This window comes from Pristis pectinata, chromosome 25, assembly GCF_009764475.1.
Source record: "Pristis pectinata isolate sPriPec2 chromosome 25, sPriPec2.1.pri, whole genome shotgun sequence".
Lineage (NCBI taxonomy): Eukaryota > Metazoa > Chordata > Chondrichthyes > Rhinopristiformes > Pristidae > Pristis > Pristis pectinata.
This window is the reverse complement of record NC_067429.1, coordinates 25,791,760-25,814,052: the sequence shown is the minus strand read 5'-3', so window position 1 is coordinate 25,814,052 and position 22,293 is coordinate 25,791,760. Positions and strand designations below refer to the sequence as shown.

The 22,293-nt window shown below is 43.4% G+C and overlaps 1 protein-coding gene across 3 annotated transcripts in view; it reads right to left on the bottom strand.

Moving 5' to 3' along the window:
* The window catches only part of tmem98 (transmembrane protein 98), a 58,512-nt gene that overhangs the window by 21,281 nt on the left and 14,938 nt on the right, over positions 1–22,293 (bottom strand). For all 3 annotated transcript variants that reach the window (XM_052038656.1, XM_052038655.1, XM_052038654.1), the window contains exon 2: positions 3,539–3,745. In XM_052038656.1, the coding sequence (XP_051894616.1) occupies positions 3,539–3,669 (131 nt within the window). In that variant the 5' untranslated portion in view covers positions 3,670–3,745. The remainder of the gene's footprint in view (positions 1–3,538; positions 3,746–22,293) is intronic.

Genomic DNA, 22,293 nt, shown 5'->3' with positions numbered 1-22,293 from the left:
GATTGAGTGACGGCATTTCTGCGTCATCGCTGCCTTCTTGCTGCCCCTCGTGGTCTGGCCAGTTTGCAGTCCCTGTCCATCTGAAATGTAAGGCGGACAAGAGTGTGCCTGTGGTCAGTGGAAATTGGGGTTTGGGAAATGGATGAGATGTATCCTCACCCCAGCTGTGGCTTATAACTCAGAGGAGATGGTGAGCTGAGGGGGAGGCAGGGATTAGGTGTGAGGATGATTTTGGCCATAGCTGTCCCGATCATGGCAGACTGAGTCCTCCATGGGAGAGGGGTTAGCCTACCCAGTAACACCTGTTCTCTCTGCTTAGCTCTTGTTACCTTCAGTTGTACAACCTGCAAGAGAGGACGAGAGGTGTAAGTGAGACGGCCCAATCTTTAATTGTGATCTGATCAGTTAAGTAGCTGATAGCAGGCCGGAGCTATGAGGTGCGACTGTTAGCCTTGGAGCAGACTTAAAGAGGCAGTGAGCTGACGAATGTCGTGCAAGCTGTGATTGAACAGGATTGTCGGTTGTGACTGATGTGGAAGTGGTGAGTTGAGCACTGCTTCATGGCAGTGATCCTGTTGGTAGGGTCTGCCATTTGAAGATGCTTTCACTGGCACTGAGAGGAAGGAGTTTTAAAGGGGACCTGAGGGAAAGATTTTGCACAGAGTGGTTGATATCTGGAATCTGCTACCAAAGAGTCAGATACAATCACCACATTTGTGAGACATTCAGACAGGCACTTAATTAAGAAAGGCATAGAAGGATATAGACATAATGTGGGCAAATGGGATTAGCGTAGATGGGCATGGACGTAATGGGCTGAAGGGTCCTCTTCTGTGATGTATACTACGACTCCATGACTCTATGACCTGTTTTATTCCACTGCTTTGAGAGCATGGAGCTCCCTGTGGATGCAGAACCTCTCTCCTCCTACAAGGACCACAGTGCAACATCTTAAATCCTTGCAGCCTACTTGAGGAGATTCAGTACGTCACCAAAGACTCTTACAAATTTCTGCAGATGTGCAGTGAAGAGCATTCTGACTGGTCGCATCACCACCTGGTACGGAGGCTCCAATGCACGGGATTGCAAGAGGTTGCACAGGGTTGTAGACTCAGCCAGCTCCATCATGGGCACAACCCTCCCTGCCATCGACTGCATCTCCGAGAGGCGATGCCTCAAGAAGGTGGCGTCCTTCATTAAGGATTCTCACCATCCAGGACATGCCCCCTTCTCATTACTACTGTCAGGGAGGAGATACAGAAGCCTGAACACCCACATTCAATGATTCAGAAACAGCTTCTTCCCCTCCACCATCAGATTTCTGAACAGTCCATGAACCCATGAACACTACCCCGTTATTCGTTTTATTTTTACTCTATTTATTTATTTTTGTAATTTATAGTAATTTTTATGTCTTTGCACTGTACTGCTGCTGCAGAACAATAAATTTCACATCATCTAAGTTAGTGATAATAAACCTGATTCTGATTCTCTCCCTTATTATTCCATTCTTCAATGTTTGTTAACTCAAATTCATTTGTTGCTCAGCTCCCAGCACCAATAGGTGGAGGCTGGCTTTCAGCAGGGAACACCGGCTTTAACTGAAGTTAGGCAACTGCATTATTGGCCCCTTGTTGATCAGTCCAAACAATCAACAGAAAGTTTATAGCTGGCCACAGCCTGAAACCATTGAAATGAGCAGGTAACGTGAAATGTGTGTGTTGGCAGCAATAAGCTAATCATGCCTTAAGATTCCTGCACAGTATCCAGAGACAGTCAAAATTAGTCCCGTTGAGACTGATCCAAAACCCTGAGTATCTTTTGAAAGTCATACCCTTCGTGAACAAGCAAAAGTGATTTTTATTACTGTGCTTCTTGGTGCAGTTTATAAAACTAGTGCAATATCTTTATAAAAGCAGGCTCCTCATTGGTTATCATTTGTTACCACAGTTGAGAATTTTCATTAGAATATTCTCCACTCAAAGTACTAGTCTACTATTTGACTTAAGATTCATGATTCATTGTTTATGTCAGATGAAAACCAAAGTGTTTAAGCAAACTTTTAGCTAATGTTTAACACAACTCTCTGACACCAAACCTTGAGGTGTGGTCCAGTCTGTATACATCAGCTTGAGATATCACAACATCTCCATGCGCAAGCACATCAACTATTTCCTTAAACATAAAGATGGCACTTTTAACAATCTTCACATTGAAATTGTTAACTTACAAATTACCTTTCCTAATTTATTTTGCATTTTGTAAATGAACAGAAATACCAATATATAAAACTGAATGCTCAAATTTCACAAGGCCAATGATAAAATGCACTGACATAGTGGTTGCTTTACTAGATGTTGATAATGTCAGTGTGATCGGGCCTATTAGTTCTCTGGCTGTGATACATTGGAGCCCATGATTCTTCCAGTGACTGGAATCTCATGCTTGCACCATGGACAGTGAGAGATTGCATTTATACAAAGTCTTTTACATACTTGGGAGATATTGGAAATATCATCTGGAAAAGTGTGAAGTGATACACTATGGAAGATTAAACTTGAAGGCAAGGTTAATGGCAGGATTCTTAGCAGTGTGGAGGAACAGAGGGATCTTGGGGTCCAAGACCATAGAACCCTCAAAGTTGGTAGGGTGGTTAAGAAGGCGTGTGGTGTGCTGGCCTTCATTAGTCGGGGGATTGAGTTCAAGAGCTGCGAGGTAATGTTGCAGCTCTCTAAAACTCTGGTTAGACCACACTTAGAGTGTTCTGTTCAGTTCTGGTCACCTCATTATAGGAGGGATGTGGAAGCTTTAGAGAGGGTGCAGAGGAGATTTACCAGGACGCTGCCTGGATTAGATTACATGTCTTATGAGGAAAAGTTAAGCAAACTAGGGCTTTTCTGTTTGGAGCAACGCAGGATAAGAGGTGACTTGATAGAGGTGTATAAGATTATGAGAGGCATTAGATAGAGGGGACAGCCAGTACCTTTTCCCCAGGACAACAATGGCCAATACCAGAGGACATCTGTTTAAGATCAGAGGAGGAAAGTTTAGGGGAGATGTCAGAGGTAGGTTTTTTTACACAGAGAGTGGCGGGTGCCTGGAATGCACTGCTGGGGGTGGTGGTAGAGGCTGATACAATAGGGACATTTAAAAGACTCTTAGATAGGCACATGGAAGAAAGTAAAATGGAGGGTTATGGGCTGTGTAGGAGGGAAGGGTTAGATTGATCAGGGAGTAGGTGTTTATACAGGTCGGCACAACATCATGGGCCGAAGGGCCCGTACTGTGCTGTATTCTTCTATGTTCTATTATATCCTTACACGCTTCAAAGCCAAAGATAACCCATTTAGTGCCACATGGGCTATGGGGCTGGGCTTCCCACTGTGGTATTGTATATCAAATTGACTATCTCTCGTAAACTAACAGCTTTTCTTAGCACAAATATGTAGTTTCCAACACAACAGAAAAATTAAGCAGTATTAAAGTTAAATAAGCAATTTTCAAAATGGACCATGCCTCTCTGCTGGTTGGCACTTACTTCGAGTCGAACTGGTGCAATAGGTTGCTGGGCTGGCAGTAGCGATGTCTACAGACAACCACAAGAGCCACAAATGATGCCAAAAAGATTGTTGCAAGGACCCCAATTGCCACAATAACCACCGTCTCCATGGCAATAACACAGCCTATGTCACAAATCGGATGATCTTCTGAATTTCTATTGATGTGCTTTATGGCTTCATTTTATCTGAAAGTAAAAAAAAACATTTCATTGAGTTTTATGTTAAGTATCTCATGGACATTAAGTAAAGAAAGATTTGTACAATGCATTAGAAACAATTAAAAACAAGGCATTGTCTGAATTTTCTTTGCATGAAGACATGTGTCCATGAGTGACAGGTGTGCTATAAATTCCCACTTGCAGGCATGAGATGAAGGTGTCATTTGTCCTTTTGTGCTGTTAATTCGGAGAGTATCTTGTACAAGGACAGTGGGAAAATTCTCTGCTTCATTGTCAGGAGCATTCAAACAAAGGATACCCTGTTAAATGAATGACAGGGTTCAATGGTCCAATTATTGACCAACTGACAATAAAACTTAAGCTTTAAGGAGGGGCAGAGTGGATTACTTTGCAGATGCCAATCCATAATTATTGATTGTTCTAGTTGTGTAGTGTATGTTAGTTAGTATTTAAGAGAAAATGGTTTAAAAATTAGTAGTTTAATGTAAAATTTAGTTTCCGCTGCTACTGGATAAGGTTACCAGAGTGTTGCTGATTGCCAGCAGAGTATGTGGGGCAGACTCCTAAAAGGACAGTAAATGCCAAATTGGTTACCTCTGACAAAAGTGAGCTGGATAAGTATCCCCTGTGGATTGAGAAACAGAATGAACATTTCATGTCATTGATCTGAATCATTAACTCTGGTTCTCTCTCCAAAATGCTCCCCGATCAGTCGGATATTTCCAGCATTATCTTTCTATCAAATTTCCATATTTTGCTTAGGGATGTGTCTTTTTGCGTCTACATTCTCAATTCACAAGACTCACTCCTATTAGCTCCTGTAATACAATTATCAAGGCAGGAGCAGGACACAGCCATAATTCCAAGTCATTGCTCATCTGTGACACTCCATATCTCCACTGGTCCATAAACCCCAGCACTGTACTGCTGATGTCAGAGAAAACTAATGGAAAGGTGACCAGTCACCACTATTTAGTTGTCATGTTGTTATGGGATAAGAATTTGTAACTTTAATAATTCAAACCACTGCTTAAAACTGAGCATCTTTACATGTTTCTTCAGAGTGGGAAAGATTTGTTCAACAGCTTGGGTCATGATAAAGATATGAATAAAATCTGCTGTTCAAAGTTTGCCTTAGCTCCTGCTGCATTCTGACAGGGTCCAGATCTTTGGACATGGCATGGTTAAAGATATCAACTGGCTCCTGTCGAATAGATGCACCAGTGGGATTACAGGTTCATTTGATCCTAGTTCATCTCTGAACTTGAGATATACAACTACTATGTCACTGGCTGCTGTTGGGAATGGTATTTTCAGCTGTGCTTCTCATCTTCTTGTAATTCTCCCTCTAACCCCCTAAGGTCTCTAGGTTCCTGCAATTCCACCCACTTTTACATCTCCACTTTCCGTCACTCCAACACAGACAACTGTGACTCCAGCGGCCTAGGCCCTATATTCTGGAGTCTCTGTCACACTGTCCTCTTAGAATGCGCTCTTTAAAACTTTCTGCTTTGACTAGGTTTTTCCTCCCTGAACTAATATTTACTAATATATTTGATGTCAAATTTTGTTTGATAATGGTTCTTTGGGACTCCATGTAGATTCATGCTGTTGTGTCAGGAATAGTGTGGATGATTATATTAATACTGCTGTAGAAGCCATGTAATGCACACCATTGCTGCTTTTGAACTTTAACCCTTTATTCCAGCAATGGGAATGTAGATTTTTCAAACAGATGCCTAAAAGTTGAATTCAATTGTGAATGTTTTTTATTGCACAGATCACGCCTGAAAGCCATTTTAAGCATGTTAGGCTGTGCTAGTGAACATCTCCGGATTGACTGGCAACTAGTGGGAAATTGACCAGAGACATCCAGACATGCTTAATCTTAGAGCATCAGATGCTCACACAATGTCAGATGTCTATCAAATGATGTTATCTGGTAGGCAGTGCCTATTTCCGTGTTTACTAATAGAAATTGGATGGTAATGATGCAACCTGCATTGAAAAACAAGGAGCAAATCCTGCAAATCGACAAGGAGGCTTAACTTAAAGATCCCCAGTGCCCCATTGATGTATTGCTCTTTGCACCTGTCAGCCTCAGTTTTTCATCATCAGCATACATTTAGCAGCATAGCTGGGTATCCCATGACTTATAGCAGTCCTTATGCATAATTCATTGTGCAGATATGTGCTACAATCTCTGCCAGAGAAATGAGTCCATGGCTTGTAGTGTCATGAGACCACCCACAATACAGGACTTGACCTGCGCAGTAGAATGCTGTGGGGTGGGGAAGTGGCCAGAAACACTGAAGGTACATGTCCCCCACCCTTCCAAATTTTCCCTCAGCTCCGTGGCAGCCTTCTCTGCAGCTACTCCGTGGAAAAAAGGTCCTGATTCACTCCCCGTGCTTCACAGTGGCAATGAGACAGTGGCCATGATATCCGCAGACAGCTGTCATCAGGAACCATGCAGGTGAAGTTCTATCGCATGATTCGGGTTGAAAACCACCTCAGTATTCTTAAACCATGTTTTCTGCCAATTTCCTGATTTTACTTGTTGCAGTCAGCTGAATATCACAACATGCAGAACCCACTTAGTGCACCAAGAAAACATGGATTCTGGTCTCTAGGTAACAATATCCAGACTGTGATGCGCAGATCATCTGCGGCCATAGCAAACTGAGAACATGAGTCTCTGCCACAGAGTTCTAGTTATTCACTCATATGGCATGATTGGACTTAAACAGCCTGCAACCCTTCAAGGGTTTACTTCAATACCATTGCTGCAATGATAGCCACGCATTAAGGCATGGCAATAAGCCCTCAAGAAAGATTCAAGGTTGAGTTTATTGTCACATGCACAAGTACATTTATGCACAGGTGCAATGAAAAACTTACTTGCAGCAGCATCACAGGCACATAGCATCAGATAAGCAGCATTCACAAGAAAAACACAAACTAAACATAAATTACACACAATTTTTACAAGAAAGAACACAATTAGAACAAAAAATAGTCCATTGTAGTGCAAAGTGATCAAAGTGGTCATAGTGTTGCTAAACTGTAGTGATTAGGGTTTTGCCGGTTGGTTCAAGACTGAATGGTTGAAAGGAAGTAGCTGTTCTTAAACCTGGCGGTGTGGGTCACCAGGCTTCTGTACCTCCTGCCTGATGGAAGCTGCAAAAAGATGGCATGGCCCGGATGGTGGGGATCTTTGATGACGGATGTTGCCTTCTTGAGGCAGCACCTCCTGTAGATACTTCTGATGGTGGGGAGGGATGTGCTCATGATGTATTGGGCTGAGTCCACCACTCTCTGCAGCTACTTACATTCCCGCACATTCGAATTGCCGTACCAGACCATGATGCAACCAGTCAGGTTGGTATAAGTCTGCAGTATTGGTGAACATATTTATATAAATTTAATTTGATCCATGATATCTACCATCAACACCAAGAATCCTGGGCACCTCCATGTTAGAGTCATTCAGGAAGTGTAGTTTTCCTGTCTTGTGTGGTTGGTAATGGAAACGATCTCCCACCATTGCCCATGTCTATAAGACGGGTGATGAGTTTTCCATGCGAATCAACTAAAGGTATTTTCACCAGTGCTGCACTTCATTCCCAGCTCTCTCTTCACTTCCACTTTCAAACACAACAGTTTTATTTTTGTGTCTGAGCAGGGTGACAGGTTCCCCTCACCCTCTGAGCTGATGCTGTTTCTGATAAACTTGCAAATATAATTTATTTTTCTGATCCCAAATTCAGCAAATGTCAATTGGATTAATTGCCTGCCATAAAGCTCCCCCAAACTGAAAACTAATTCACATAATTCAATTAGGTCAGTGAATCTGATAAGTTAACACCCAAAGTCCAAAGTCAAAATTACCCCCAGTTGCTTCAAGTATTTAACTTCATTTGGTTTGAAGGCCAGTGAACTCAAGATCACAGTCACTAATATTGCTGCCAAAATACTCATCAACTTATGAAGAGAGCTGGGTAAACAGTTTTAGGAACTTTGACACATCCAGATCTCACTCAGAATGATATAAGCCCTGAGAACAGTAATGTAGATGGAGACATCAAGTATCCCATCAGGCTTTGGGAGGATACTCTGACTAGAAAGAGAAGCAGTAACAGGGTCAACAGTGATTACCTCTAGCTGCCCTCAAACACTGGGCAATGGTGGGAAATGTTCCCATTCCCAATCATTTTCCTGTACTTGGAATTTGAGCAGAGGCTGAAAGCCACTGTTCCTTACATAATTCTCAATGCTGGTGGTCACATCAATGGAGCTCTCATATGTCTTGGAACTACCAGACGTCCTTATTTCATCTAAATTAGTTCCAATAAATATGAAATGCTACAAGCAGAGACTTTCACAGGAGTGGGACTACAAGCTGATAATGGATCACGTCCTCAATAATAGGGCAGGCATGTAGTGTAGTGGTTAGCATAACCCTATTACAGCGCCAGCGACCTGGGTTCAATTCCCGCCGCTGTCTGTAAGGAGTTTGTACGTTCTCCCTGCGTCTGCGTGGGTTTCCCCTGAGTGCTCCAGTTTCTTCCCACATTCCAAAGACGTACAGGTTAGGAGCTGTGGGCATGCTAAGTTGGCACTGGAAGAGTGGTGACACTTGTGGGCTGCCCCCAGCACATGCTCAAAATGCAAAAAGATGCATTTCACTGTGTGTTTTGATGTACATGTGACTAATAAATAAATATCTTATCTTAATCTTTCAAAACATTAAGGACATATATGTGTAATATGTGTTAATGCGTGTTTAACACACTGTTCAAAAAAGAGAAAAACTTAGAATCCTGAAAGTGTCCTTGACTGCAAGGAGAAATGGAACGAATAGCACTAATACCAGATGTCTTCACTGGTGACAACCAACAAAGATGAGACCACCATCCAAGTTGCACAGTGTGCTATCTGGGACACATGGGTCTAAAATTTGCTTGGCATGAGAACGGCGTTGTGTTTCATTTTAACACTGATTGTGAAAATCTGGGCTTTAATTACTAGGTTCTCAAGACAGGGTTGTTGGGTTTCCCACTGTAAGGACACACTGAGGCTGAGTTTGTTGGTTTCAGTGTGCTGTTCCCCATTGACCTGTTGCACGATCTTGTTGTTGTCACAATGTGAGATACCCAGTGTGATCTTTGCAGGTGGTTCCCAACAAGACACCACCAAACAAGCAACAGGAGAATGCTGCTGCAGAATGAATAGGCATTGCAACGATGGGAGTGGGGTCGGGCGGGAACTCGTAGGGAGCTGGGCAGGTTGGTGAAGAACAGTCCCTGCCAGAGGCCTTCTTTGTCCCAGGCCTCAGGTAGGTCATCCCCGCAGGAGAATACCTGGGAGGTCTCTGTCAGGATTTGAGTGTACTCTCTGAATGACTGCACTTTGAGAAAGCCTGCCAAGCAGTCTGATGCCTATAACCTACTCTACCTGCTCCTGTGGGCTGAACAAAAGGTAGACAAAGTCTCCTGTCCTTGAGTATGGGGTCGGGTTGCCCTCCCCAATGCAGACATGAGCAGCAAACTCTGAGAAGTGACAGAGATGACCAGTAGCCTTCTGGAACGTTCTGGAGACAAGGGAGCTGACAGTGACTGACACTGACTTCCAACGGGCAAAGCGGTAAAGGCACATGCAAGGTTATAACTGAGCTCATAGGAGGTCACACAGCTCAGTGAGCACAAGGACTGGGCATTGAACCTTTAAGTAGCACAAGGGAAATGGGTTTAGGATAAGCTGAGTGTTCTGTGAGTAAGTGAGAACAGCCTTTTCAGAACTGTGTGTCTGAAAAATCTTATCTAACAAAAGCAATATGTTGCAATAAAAATGTACTGGAAGAACAAAAATTCACTGAAAAATGAGGCGATGAATTTCTTGGTGGGCATTAACACACCCAGATATTGGAACAAAATTCCTCTTTCCTGGGTTAACCCAATTTTTCACCTGCTGAGCACCATTTTGTTTGGAGTCATGTGAATGGTTTCTGAACCTGTAGTGTTGCCGCTTCATCATTCCAGGGAAAATTTAACAGGAATTTCCTCACACCATCACAACACTGTGAAAGCATCATGGCCACAGTGGTCTGGGAAAACCTACCAGGACCACAGGGATGTGGAATGAGGAATATGCAGTGCCCTTGGATTTGCCAAAATCCCGAGGACAAATAAAAAAGCTCGTTGCATCCATTTGTTTGCCACCACCCTCTCAATGCCTGAAAAATATCATTAAAATTACAGAACTGCCTATGTTTACCAAGCAAAAGGATAATCATTTATTCAATACCATCAAGCCAGCAGAACTAGCCCTGGGGTGGTGCAGCAGTTCATGCTGCAACCTCATGACTCAAGAGATCCAGGTATGATCCTGACAGGTGCTGTCTGTGTGGAGTATGCATGTTCGCTCTGTGACTGTGTAAGACTCCCCCAGGGGCTCCACTTTCCTCCTGCATCTCAAAGGTGTGCTGGTAGGTTAATTAGTCACCGTAACTTACCCCCAATGTAGTTCAGTGTCAAAAAATAATCAAGGGGAATTTGTGGGAGAGAATAAATTGGAAGACTACAGGGAAAAGGGGAATGGGAGTGATGGGATTGCTATCCTGGGAGTTGGCTTGGATCTGATGGGCCGAATGGCTTCTTTCTGTGTCATTATATGGAAAAGATAAATCAGAATTCTTCAAGCAGGTAATGGCTTTGAAGGACAAACCAGCATTTCCCCAGATAAAATGGCATCTTGTTATTTTTCATCTGCTCTAAGTCATGATTTCAAATATGTGCGTAAATCTGTCAAAGTTCATCTGTAAACTCCAGAACACTAATCTGTGGCTCACACAATCTCACAGGATACAGTGAAGGGTGAGGGTTCACAATACAATCATATAATTTATTATGTTTAAACTGAAACCGTTGTAATTGTACAAAGGTCATTTTTAAGCATATTTTATTAATACTGTGGGTGATCAATTTGCAGAACATTTTATCTGGTTTGTTCTGTGTGCATTTGAATGGAGGGTCAAAAAGAAAACATTTTCTTAAACTCAAGTCCTGTTTTATCATAGATTTTACTGCTTTTGTTCTCCGTTTCACTAACCTCACTGCACCAAATTTGGAGCTGGAAAGTCTCCACATTGTAGCATTAAGGAGTTGCTGTGCAAACTCCTGTCTTATATCCCATTCATCTGACAAGTTTTTCAAGTGAATCTTGGAAATGTTCCAATGTAGAGTATCTATCATGGGTACATAAAAAGAGTTCACCCTTTCAGGACCACTTCACTCTGCAGAGGGTTGGGGTTGTTCTTTGATAGAGGATATATCCCTTCAAATAGAGACACTGGATAATCTAGTTGTAGATTTGTTCACTTTAGGAGGAAAGACATGGTAACATAAAAATATTGACAAAATAAGAAGGAGGAGATGGGGAGAATGCTTTGTTTTAACGAAGGAGTTGATATGATGGAGAGTCTGCAGTGACCATCATTTATATTAATTCCACTTCATTCTCCCCACACTCCCATCCATCTCTCCCCAGATTCTACCACACCCCTCCGCACTTGGTGCAATTTACAGCGTCCAATTAACCTACCAACATGTGCGTCTTTGGGAAGTTGGAGAAAACCAGAGCGCTTGGTTTCACAGGGAGGAGAACACACAGACAGCACCCAAGGTTAGGATCGAACCTGTGTCACTGGAGCTACGAGGCAACAGTTCTACTGGACGTGCCACTGTGCTGCCCTCAATCTGGAACGATCTGGAATGTTCTTCCTCAAAAGGGTGGAGTAGCTGAAGGGAATTGGATATTTATATGAGGAAGAAAAAAACTGCAGGTATATTGGGAAAATGTAGAGGCAGGAACTAAATGATCAACTCTTCCAAAGAACCACCACTGGCCATCAGCAGGTTGATTTGTCTGTTCTTTATCACTCTATGATAAGGCACAGGCACAGTGAGAAATGTGCTACATAAATCTATTTTCATTTGCGTCGAAGCCGTCACAACCTATTTATTTGTCCAGTTATTGTCCTCCTCCGCCACGTACTGCGATTGACCCTACCGCTAGCCTTCCCTGTGTCCTCTCCTACTTTCACTGTGAAATGGAATTTACTGAATCCGGTTGTGTGTATGTTGGTATCAAGAGACAAAGACTATGAAAGATGCAGCATTATCTTAAAATGTTCTTCAGGGAAGAGGCCCTGCCATTCCCATCTACTCTGATTTTGTGTGACTCTGAGAACAAGTTTAATCTCCCATGGAATTAGTTGTAGTGGGACACCTGTCAAATAAGTCAATTACATGCCCTGCATCCTTACTCCCACCACCCACACCACCACACGCTGGGCAGTACTAAATTCTACCACCAACCCCCCCCCCCCATCACAATCCTGACAACCTACCAACCCTGAAATTCCAAACACTGTATATCACCACCAACCCCACACTCCCCTGACGCCCAGACCCAGAACTTCCAGTCCTCATTGTCCTCAAGAGGGCCAGGCTCAACCCCCTTCCACCACCATCTACCACCACCCCACCCCTTCACATCCCAACCATCACAGAGCTCAAATGCCCCTCCCTTACCCAACTCCCTACTGTACCATCATTAACACCCTAATGCCACCATCACCTTGTGTGTCCGTTAGAGACTTGAATTTCCAGAACATTAACTTCAATTCTCTCTCCACAGACACTGCCTGACTACCCGGATATTACAAGTATTTCCTGTTTTTACTTCTGATCTCCACATCCACAGGGTTATGAATTGTGGAAGAAAACATGAGCACCACATGTGCCACAAGCATTGCACAAATAGCTAAAGACTAACTTGAAAGATACCCGAGAGTCTTAGTTGATTTCATGCTCAATGTGGCCAACCTGCTTGGGGCAGCAATCAATAGATCCAATCAAACTATACCATGGAACGATATTGAAAGCAATCAAACAGATCGGGAAAAGACATGTTCAAACCACATACTTAGTGATCACACCACACCTTGGGTACCTGCTCCCCAGATGACTAGTGAGTTCCCTATGCTCTGCACTCATATTCACCAAGATGAAATCTTCAAAATGTAGCATTGCAAATTCTAAATTGCTTTGGTCTTCCAGGAGTTAAACTATTGGCTTTTAAACATAGACGTTAAAAATGAAAAAAAACAAGTCTGTGACCATAGAAAGCAAAGCCCAGTTTCTATTCAATGCTGCTCGACTCTCTGAACAGCAGTCCCTTTCACCGAGGGGACAGAATAGAAACAAATACAGTGGAGTTGAGATAAACCTATAATTAGTCCAAGAATAATTGAGAACTAGCATTAAATTGTGAAGTCCTGCTCTCTCGCACTTACACGGAGGAGGTATCCTGCCAGAACTATTCTAAAAGTTTCTTGGCCAAGCTAACAAAAGATTAACAATGTTTGGATTACTGAATACTGCTTGGAATTCTCAGTGAATGCATTCAGCTTTGCTCTGTTTTTATTTGGGTGAATTTTGTTAGCCTTTGAAAAGAGCCAATCCTCACCACAGCAATATGTCCTTGTCACTGACTCTATTGCCCTTTCCAGCTGCGAGCCCACACTGAAGATTTCTCTCCACAAATTCAGTATTCTAGCAGCCCAAGCTGGCCTCACATTCTCTTCATTACAAAGACAATCCGGAAATGTAAGTGATAGGTAAAAAACAGCAGACACTGGAAATCTGAAATAAAAACAGAAAATGCCAGGGATACTTAGCAGGACAGACATCTTATGAAGGGTCATCAACAAAATATAACTCTGTTTTTCTCTCTTGATAGATGCCACTTGACCTTCTGAGTATCCCCACCACCTTCTGCTTTTATTCCAGCTACACATCACATGATGCAGCTCCTCCATGGTCAATTTTACAAATCCTCCCCCAGACCAGTCTCCCATTCTCTACACTACTGCAGCTCATTTACAACGATGCCAAGCCATGCTTACCCAATGTCCTGTACTCGCTGAAACACACTGGTTACCAGTAGCCCAACACTATATATTTCCTCATGTTCAAATCCCTTCAGCACCTTGCCTTTTTACCACTCTGCAACCTTGTAGCAGTTCCAGAATTCTCAGTCATAGAGTCACACAGCAGGAAACAGACCATTCTGTCTGATGCTGTCTGATTCCAGATCTAGCCTCTTGTACATTGTGATGGAGATTCACTTTCTAGACCCCACAAAGGTTTATTGCTAACCTCAGTTTTTCAGTACAGCAGCATGACCTGTCCAAAGGTCAAGAAGTGGTTGCTATTGAGCTAAAATCCCTTTTGCATCAACAGCAGAAATTGTCGAAGGCTCAAGGTGTTTGTTTTTTGCTAAGTTAAACTTGTAACCAATATTCCATGCTCAGCCTCTTAACATAAGCAAGAGAACAATGGGATCCACGTTTACTTAGTTAAACCTCCAGTCACCTGGCCTGAGAATGTGGTTGAACAAACATCACATGCCAATGGTGTCAACTAAGTGAAAAAACAGTATAAATGTTAGAAGTCAGTCACGGTAGGGGAAATGACAGAAGGGGGTTACAGAGAGAAGAAGAAAGCATTCTGTAGGTAGGAGGGATTAGCTATGTCGGCAAACATTGTGGGCTGAAGGGCCTGTTCTGTGCTGTACAGTTCTATGTTCTATCACTTAGTTGGACCATGAATGACCCTCACCTCCTTAGTTTATCTGCCTTGATGTCACATCATTCGATGCCTGTACACTTTGTGCTATTTGGCTCCTGGAAAACCTGCCTCTCATTTCATTGTTTTGTTTTATTTATTCATTAATGGGTCATGAATATCTTGATCAGAATGATATTTATTCCCCACCCATAATGACACACCCTCCCTGCCAAAATGGAGGGCTTTCTTGGCCACTTCAGAGACCTGTTAAGAGTCAACCACACTGGTAGGTCTGAAGTCATTTCTCGAGTGGGTAAGAGGAGCAGAACCTTCCCTGCAAGGCATTGGGCAGGCACGGTAGTGTAGCAGTTAGAGTAACACTATTACAGCGCCAGCGACCCAGGTTCAATTCCAGCCACTGTCTGTAAGGAGTTTGTATGTTCTCCCCGTATCTGCATGGGTTTCCTCCGGGTGCTCCGGTTTCCTCCCACATCCAAAGATGTACAGGTTAGGAAGTTGTGGGCATGCTATGTTGGCATCGGAAGTGTGGCAACACTTGAAGGCTGCCCCCAGAACATTCTACACAAAGATGCATTTCACTGTATGTTTCGATGTACATGTGACGAATAAAGATACCTCATCTCATCTCATCTCATCTCATCTCATCTCATCTCATCTCATCTCATCTCATCTCAGTAAATGAAATGGCTTTTTATGATGGTCCAGTAGTTTGATGTTGCCTTCATGATACGGGCTTTTCTTCAGGTGTATGGAAGACAGAGGAGGGACTTAATCGAAACAAAAACACTCTTGAGATGTGTTCACAGGATGGTTGTGGAGAGAATGTTTCCTCTTGAAGGAGAATCTAGAACAAGGGATTACTGTTTCAAAATAACGGTCATCCATTTAAGTCAGAGATAAAGTGACTACACTTTCACAGAGGGAACTTTCACTTTGGAGCTCACTTCCTCAAAGGGAGGTGGATTGTTTGAATGGTTTAAAGGCAGAGGTGGATGTATTTTTGATAACCACGGAGGGGGAGGGGTGTCAGAGGTTACTGGAAGTGGACAAGAAATGTGGAGTTGGCGTTTCAACTATATCTTATTAAATGACAGAGTTAGGAGTGGGTCTGAATGGGATGTATCACCAAGTACTGTTCCTAATTTGCATGTTTGTATGTTCATCAGATTGGTTGCAGGTCTGGTGGGTTTTCAAATTGGGAGAGACCAAGCAGGCTGGACTATCCTCCCTTTGAGTTCAGAAGGATGAAAGGAGATGCCATTGAATCATAAAAAAATTCTTACAGGGCTTGACACGATTGAGGCAGGAAATATTTTCCTCTGGTTGGGTGTCGAGCACTGGTGGTCACAGTCTCAAAATAAGGGATCAGCCATACTGGACAGAGGTGAGAAGAAATCTCTTCCCAGAAATGGTGAACCTTTGGAATTCTCTATTCAAGAGGGCTGTGGGGGCTCGGTCACTGAGTATATCCAGAGACTGATGGACTCCTGCACATTACAGGAATCAAGGGACATGGCGTTAGTGCAGGAAAGTGGCGCTGAGGTAAAATATCAGCCATGGTCTAATTCAATGGCAGAACGGGCATGAAGGGCTGAATGGCCTATTCCTGCTTCTATTTCTTATGTTCTTATTTAATTACATGGACTTACACCATGGTGAGGTTCAAACTCATGTCCCCAGACTAACCTACTTCATCCAAACACAATGTGGTGGGCGAATCTTAATCTCTCTGGGCAAGTAGTAATGAGCCATAGAACAGCTTTGCCAGCGCTGCCCACGTCCCAAGCACAAGTAAATCAACACACATAAGCGTCCATTGACCCACATCTTACCAACTGGCAGCATGGGGTATAAACCTCATGGATTTATATTAAGAATGACTTTATTAGGCCTTGACGATCACTCCCAGCCCCACCCCCTCCCTCTCCTCTGACGACACTGACTTATATTGACATTTTCTTTTCATGTGCCCTCACAATACAGCCATACAGCACGGAACCAGGTACTTCGCCACATCAAGTTCAAACTGATCATTAGTCTGACTTTATTCTCCTCTCATTCCCATCAACTCTCCCTAGATTCTATCACTCATCTACACACTAGGGGCAATTTTCAGTGGCCAACTAACCTACCAACCTGAACAGCCGGAGGAAAACCCAAGCAGTCACAGGGAGGACATGCAAACTCCACACAGACAGCACCCAAGGTCAGGTTTGAACCTGGGTAGCGGGGGTTGTGAGGCAGTGGCTCAGCTAGCTGCGCCACCCTGCTGTCCACTGCTCGAATTTTACAAAACCATGATGCTAATGGCAGTCCCAATTTCCAATCACATATATCAGACATTGCGCACACCCTTGCTGTCATGGGCTTAACTCGTTGGGCTGAAGGGCCTGTATCCATGCTGTATTGCTCTATGTCTGTGTGACATCCCCTTCACTAAAATGCACAATTTAGCATGTTAGAAAGGCGCATCCCCCATTGACACATCAAGTTGACAATCATGGAGCCCTGGGTGCACAGACTGAGCTTGCAGACAAAACTTTACCAGATCTTTTGTGATTTATTTCATGCACCATTCCTGCGAGCCTCCCTCATAAATTGTGCAGCAGGGAGGGCAGTCTGGTGACCTGCAACCTGGCTTCCCTGCTGTTGTTAAGGAAACCAATTCAGCAGGAAGTTGCTGAGCTGCAGAGGTTCACAACGCAGACATCTGTACTGGGGCCTCAGCTTTTCACCAATGACTCAGACGGAGCTGTTTATTCAAGTGTGCAGATGATATTAAATTGGAAGGCATGGGAAATAGATGGGAGCGGGACTGTACAAGGAAACCTTTGACGAAACAATAGCAACTGGAGGTGGGTGTGGCAAAGTCTCAGATCTTTCACTCTGGATCTGAGAAAGAGAAATCAGGATATTTGTTTAATGATAAGAGACTAAAGCTTTTGAAAAGCAAACAGATTTAACTGTCCAGCTATAAAACACTGACTCAGCTACAGTTGGGGTATTTGACTTAAAATGCTAATGCACACAGATGGGTGTGTTAGATGGCTGTTGTGATGTGCACTTGACCATTCTTGTTATAATTTGGTCCTTGCACATTGCATTGCTAAGAGGACTTGCTTTGTTGAAAATGTGCTGCACAGATCCCAGGCTGGGTCCCGGGGTTTGGGGGTGATAGTGTCAGCAGCTCTAGAGATCAGCATAGACAAGGTGGGCCAAAGGGCCTGTTTCTGTGCTGTACAACCATATAACTCTTCGGCTTTATAACCCGAAGAAATAGAAACTGAAGTAGGCCATTCGGCCCCTCATCCCTGCTCCAACGTTCAGTATCGGTATTGGTTTATTATTGTCACTTGTACCGAGGTACAGTGAAATACTTGTCTTGCATACCATTCATACAGATCAATTCATTACACAGTGCATTGAGGTAGTACAGGGTAAAACAATAATAGAATACAGAGTGAAGTGTCACAGCTACAGAGGAAGTGCAGTGCAGGTAGACAATATGGTGCAAGATCATAACAAAGTAGATTGTGAGGTCAAGAGTCCATCTCATTGTACAAGGGAACCACTCAATAGTCTTATAACAGTGGGATAGAAGCTGTCCTTGAGCCTGGTGGTATGTGCCCTCAGGCTCCTGTATCTTCTGCCTGATGGGAGAGGGAAGAAGAGAGAATTACCCAGGTGGGTGGGGTCTTTGATTATGCTGGCTGCTTCACCAAGGCAGCGAGAGTCCAAGGAGGGGAGGCTGGTTTCCATGACGTGCTGGGTTGTGTCCACAACTGTCTGCAGCTTCTTGTGGTCCTGGGCAGAGCAGTAGCCATACCAAGCTGTGATGCATCCAGATAGGATGCTTTCTATGGGGCATTGGTAAAAGTTAGTGAGTGTCAAAGCCGACATGTCAAATTTTTTTAACTTCCTGAGGAAGTAGAGGTGCTGATGAGCTTTCTTGTTCAGAAAGATCATGACTGATCTCCTACCTTTGCATCACTTTCCTGCTCGTATCCACTGTCCCTTAATTCCCTAAATACCTAAAAATAACCTGAGGATCAAGGTCAGAGGTCAGAGCTGTGAACAGGTTAAGTGGGCGGTGTTGAGGTGGTCACATATCTGATGACCTGTCCTGGGCCCAGCACATAGAAGGCACTCCAGCATCTTTACTTTCTTAGAAGGTTAAGGAGGTTTGTCTTGTCGCCAAACATTCTAACAAACTTCTACAGGTGTACTGTTGAAAGTATCCTGACTGGTTGCATCATGGTCTGGTACGGCAATTTGAATACGCAAGAATGAAAGAAGCTGCAGAGAGTAGTGGACTCAGCCCAGTACATCACGGGCACATCCTTCCCTACCATCAGAAGTATCTACATGAGGCGCTGCCTCAAGAAGGCAATATCTATCATCAAAGATCCCCACCATCTGGGCCATGCCTCTCGTAGCTACCATCGGGTAAGACGTACAGAAGCCTGAAGTCCCACACCACCAGGTTCAAGAACAGCTACTTCCCTTCATCCATTCGGTTCTTGAACCAACCGGCACAACCCTAATCACTCCAGTACAGCAACACTATGACGACTTTGACCATTTTGCATGACAATGGTCTTTGTTTTTTTTGTTCTAATTGTGTTCTTTTTTTGTAAAAATTGTGTATAATTTATGTTTAACTTATCTTTCTCTTGTGAAAGTTGTGTATCTGATGCTATGTGCCTGTTATGCTGCTGCAAGTAAATGTTTCATTGCACCTGTGCATACATGTACCTATGCATATGACTATAAACTCGACTTTGACATTCGACTCGACTCGACTTTGTCTGACTGAGATATTGGGTTTGAGGGGAGGAGGTAGAGGACCAGATAATGATTTGGTGTGACTCAGGGGGTTGAGGGCATTGGGCAGCCAGATCCTGGCCCTTGTGGGATTACAGGTCCTAGATCATTGGCGATTGGAAGGTCAGGATCCATACCCTGGGAGATCAGAAGGTTGGGAGCAAAATCAGGGGATGGTAGGAAGTCAGTGCTGTGTGAGGAGGAAGGGTGCTAAATCAATGGGAAATCTGGGACTTACTCATCAACATCCCAATCCAGCCCTGCACTGTGAAGGACATGTTAACCTGGAAATGCCCATCAATAGCAACTCCCAGGATATCCTACTCTAATTTGGCTCAAAATGTTGCAAGCAATACATTGCAAGAAAAATTATGTCAACCTTGCACCATTCAAGTGGAAGTTGTGTCAAGTATACAAGATGGCAGAGCTCTTGGTAGTGCCTGGTCAAATTTCCAGAGTAACACAAATGATCTGGAAGTGGTCCTTACTGTGTTTCAATCCAGGTAAAAGCAATCTTCAATCACTAAATACTGCTGTGTGAATGAATTTCTGGATTGATGTGTCCAATTATGCACAGTGGACCTTCGGATGTGAAGGCCTCAGAAAGAAGACAGAGAAGGTTTGCTAGAAAGTTCCCAGAGATGAAGCTTTCAGTTATGTGAATAGAGTGGAGAATGTGGGGTGTTCTCCTCAGAGCCAAGCAGGTTGCAATGCCATTCAGAATCAGAATCAGATTTATTATCACTGACATATGATGGGAAATCTGTTGTTATGCGGCAGCAGTACAGTGCAATTACAAAAATAAATAAAAAATAAATAAATAGTGCCAAAAAAGGAATAATGAGGTAGTGTTCAAGGGTGCATGGATCATTCTGAAATCTGATGGCAGAGAGGAAGAAGTGTTCTTGAATCTCAGAGTTTGGGTCTTCAGGCTCGTGTACCTCCTCCCTGATGGTAGTAACGCGAAGAGGGCATGTCCTGGATGGTGAGGGTCCTTAATGATAGATGCCGCCATCTTGAGACAGCGCCTCTTGAAGATGTCCTCTATGGTGGGGAGGGTTTTGCCTGTGTTGGAGCTGGCTGACTCTACAACCCTCTGTAGCCTCTTTCAATCCTGTGCATTGGAGGCTCCCTACCAGGTCCATATAACATTCAATAGAAGTGTTCAAAATAATAAATAATCACAGTGAATAAAGAGAAGCTCTTTTCACTGGTGGAAGGGTCAAGATCCATAGGATATATGTTCAAGCTGATAGGCCAAGGAAGTAGTTATATACGTAATCAAGGAAAAAGGGGCAATAGAAAGGGACAACTAATGGCTTACTTACTTAAAAACTTTTAAGACCCAAATGATCATTTCTGCATTGTAACAGCTGACAGTGTATTAAACAGTTAAAAGCCAGAAGAGATGTCAGAGAGATGCAACATTTTATCTCAAGGGAGTTAGAATTTGAAACTTTAATTGGTCAAACCCCATTCGAAGGCCTGGATTCAGTTCTGAGCACCACACCTCTGGAAACATGTCCTGATTTCAGACACATGCGCCACAGATTCGCCAGACTGTTACCAGGAAGATGTTTTCAATGTACTTAAGTTTATACTGATAGAGACCGTCTAGTTGCAGTCTTTAAACCTATAAAGATGTTTGTTGGAACAGATTTGGGGAAACTATTATCTCTGGTGAGGAACATGCAAAAAATGGAGTACCATTTTAAAACTGGAACTAACATTGAGCATGAGACCAGCAAGCACGTTTTCATGCAAATGGAAATCTGAACTCTTATCCCAGGCTGTTGAACATTTCAAGATTTTAAATGTGGTTCAGAATCAGAATCAGAATCAAAATCAGGTTTATTATCACTGACATATGTTGTGAAATATGTTGCTTTGCGGCAGCAGTAGAGAACAAGACATAGAGACATAAAAATTACTGTAATTTACAAAAATAAGTAAATAGTGCAAAAGAGGAATAACAAGGTAGTGTTCATGGGTTTATGGACCAGTCAGAAATCTGATGGCAGAGGGGAAGAAGCTGTTCCTGAAACATTGAGAGTGGTTCTTCAGGCTCCTGTACCTCCTCCCTGATGGTAGTAACGTGAAGAGGGCATGTCCCGGATGGTGAGGGTCCTTAATGATAGATGCCACCGTCTTGAGGCACCACCTCTTAAAGATGTCCTCGATGGCGGGGAGGGTTGTGCCCATGATGGAGCTGGCTGACTCTACAACCCTCTGCAGCCTCTTTTGATCCTGCGCGTTGGAGCCTCCATACCAGGCGGTGATGCAACAGTCAGAATGGTCTCCACCATATATCTGTAGAAATTTGCGAGAGTCTTTGGTGACGTACCAAATCTCCTCAAATTCCTCACGAAGTAGAGCCACTGACGTGCCTTCTTCATGATTGCATCAATGTCTGAGGCCCAGGATAGAACCTCTGTGATGTTAATACCCAGGAACTTGAAGTTGCTCACCCTTTCCACTGCTGATGTCTCAATGAAGACTGGTGAGTGTTCTCCTGACTTCCCCTACCTGAAGTCCACAAACAATTCCTTGGTCTTGCTGACATTGAGTGCGAGGCTGTTGTTGCAACACCCCTCAACCAGCTGATCTATCTCACTCCTTGACTAGATCTAAAGTGCCAATCAGCCAGGGTCCAGTGAAATGATAGAACAGGCTCAGGAAGGTGAGTGTTCCAGCCCTTCTTCCTATGTTGCAATACACAGTCACACCTTGGCATTGATTTTAATTCCTCAACAGAGACCAGCCCATCTAAGAATTGTGGAAGAATTGTCCAGGTGATTGCGTCCCTTTCCTTAACACACCACGACACAACTGTATCCCCTTCCTCACCTCTTCTCCATGAGTGTTTGAGTACTTAATGCAGCCCAGCACCTGATCTGATGTATCATTAGACTATTCCTTGTTTCAACATAAGTCAGAAAACACGAAACATTGCCTCTCGATTTTCCTCATTGATTTAAATGAGTTTCCGGGTGAATGCATTAGAACAGAGAACAAGGAGAGAGTTACCAATGATTTGCACTGTCCTTTCTCCTTGCCTCACTAACCACACTGACT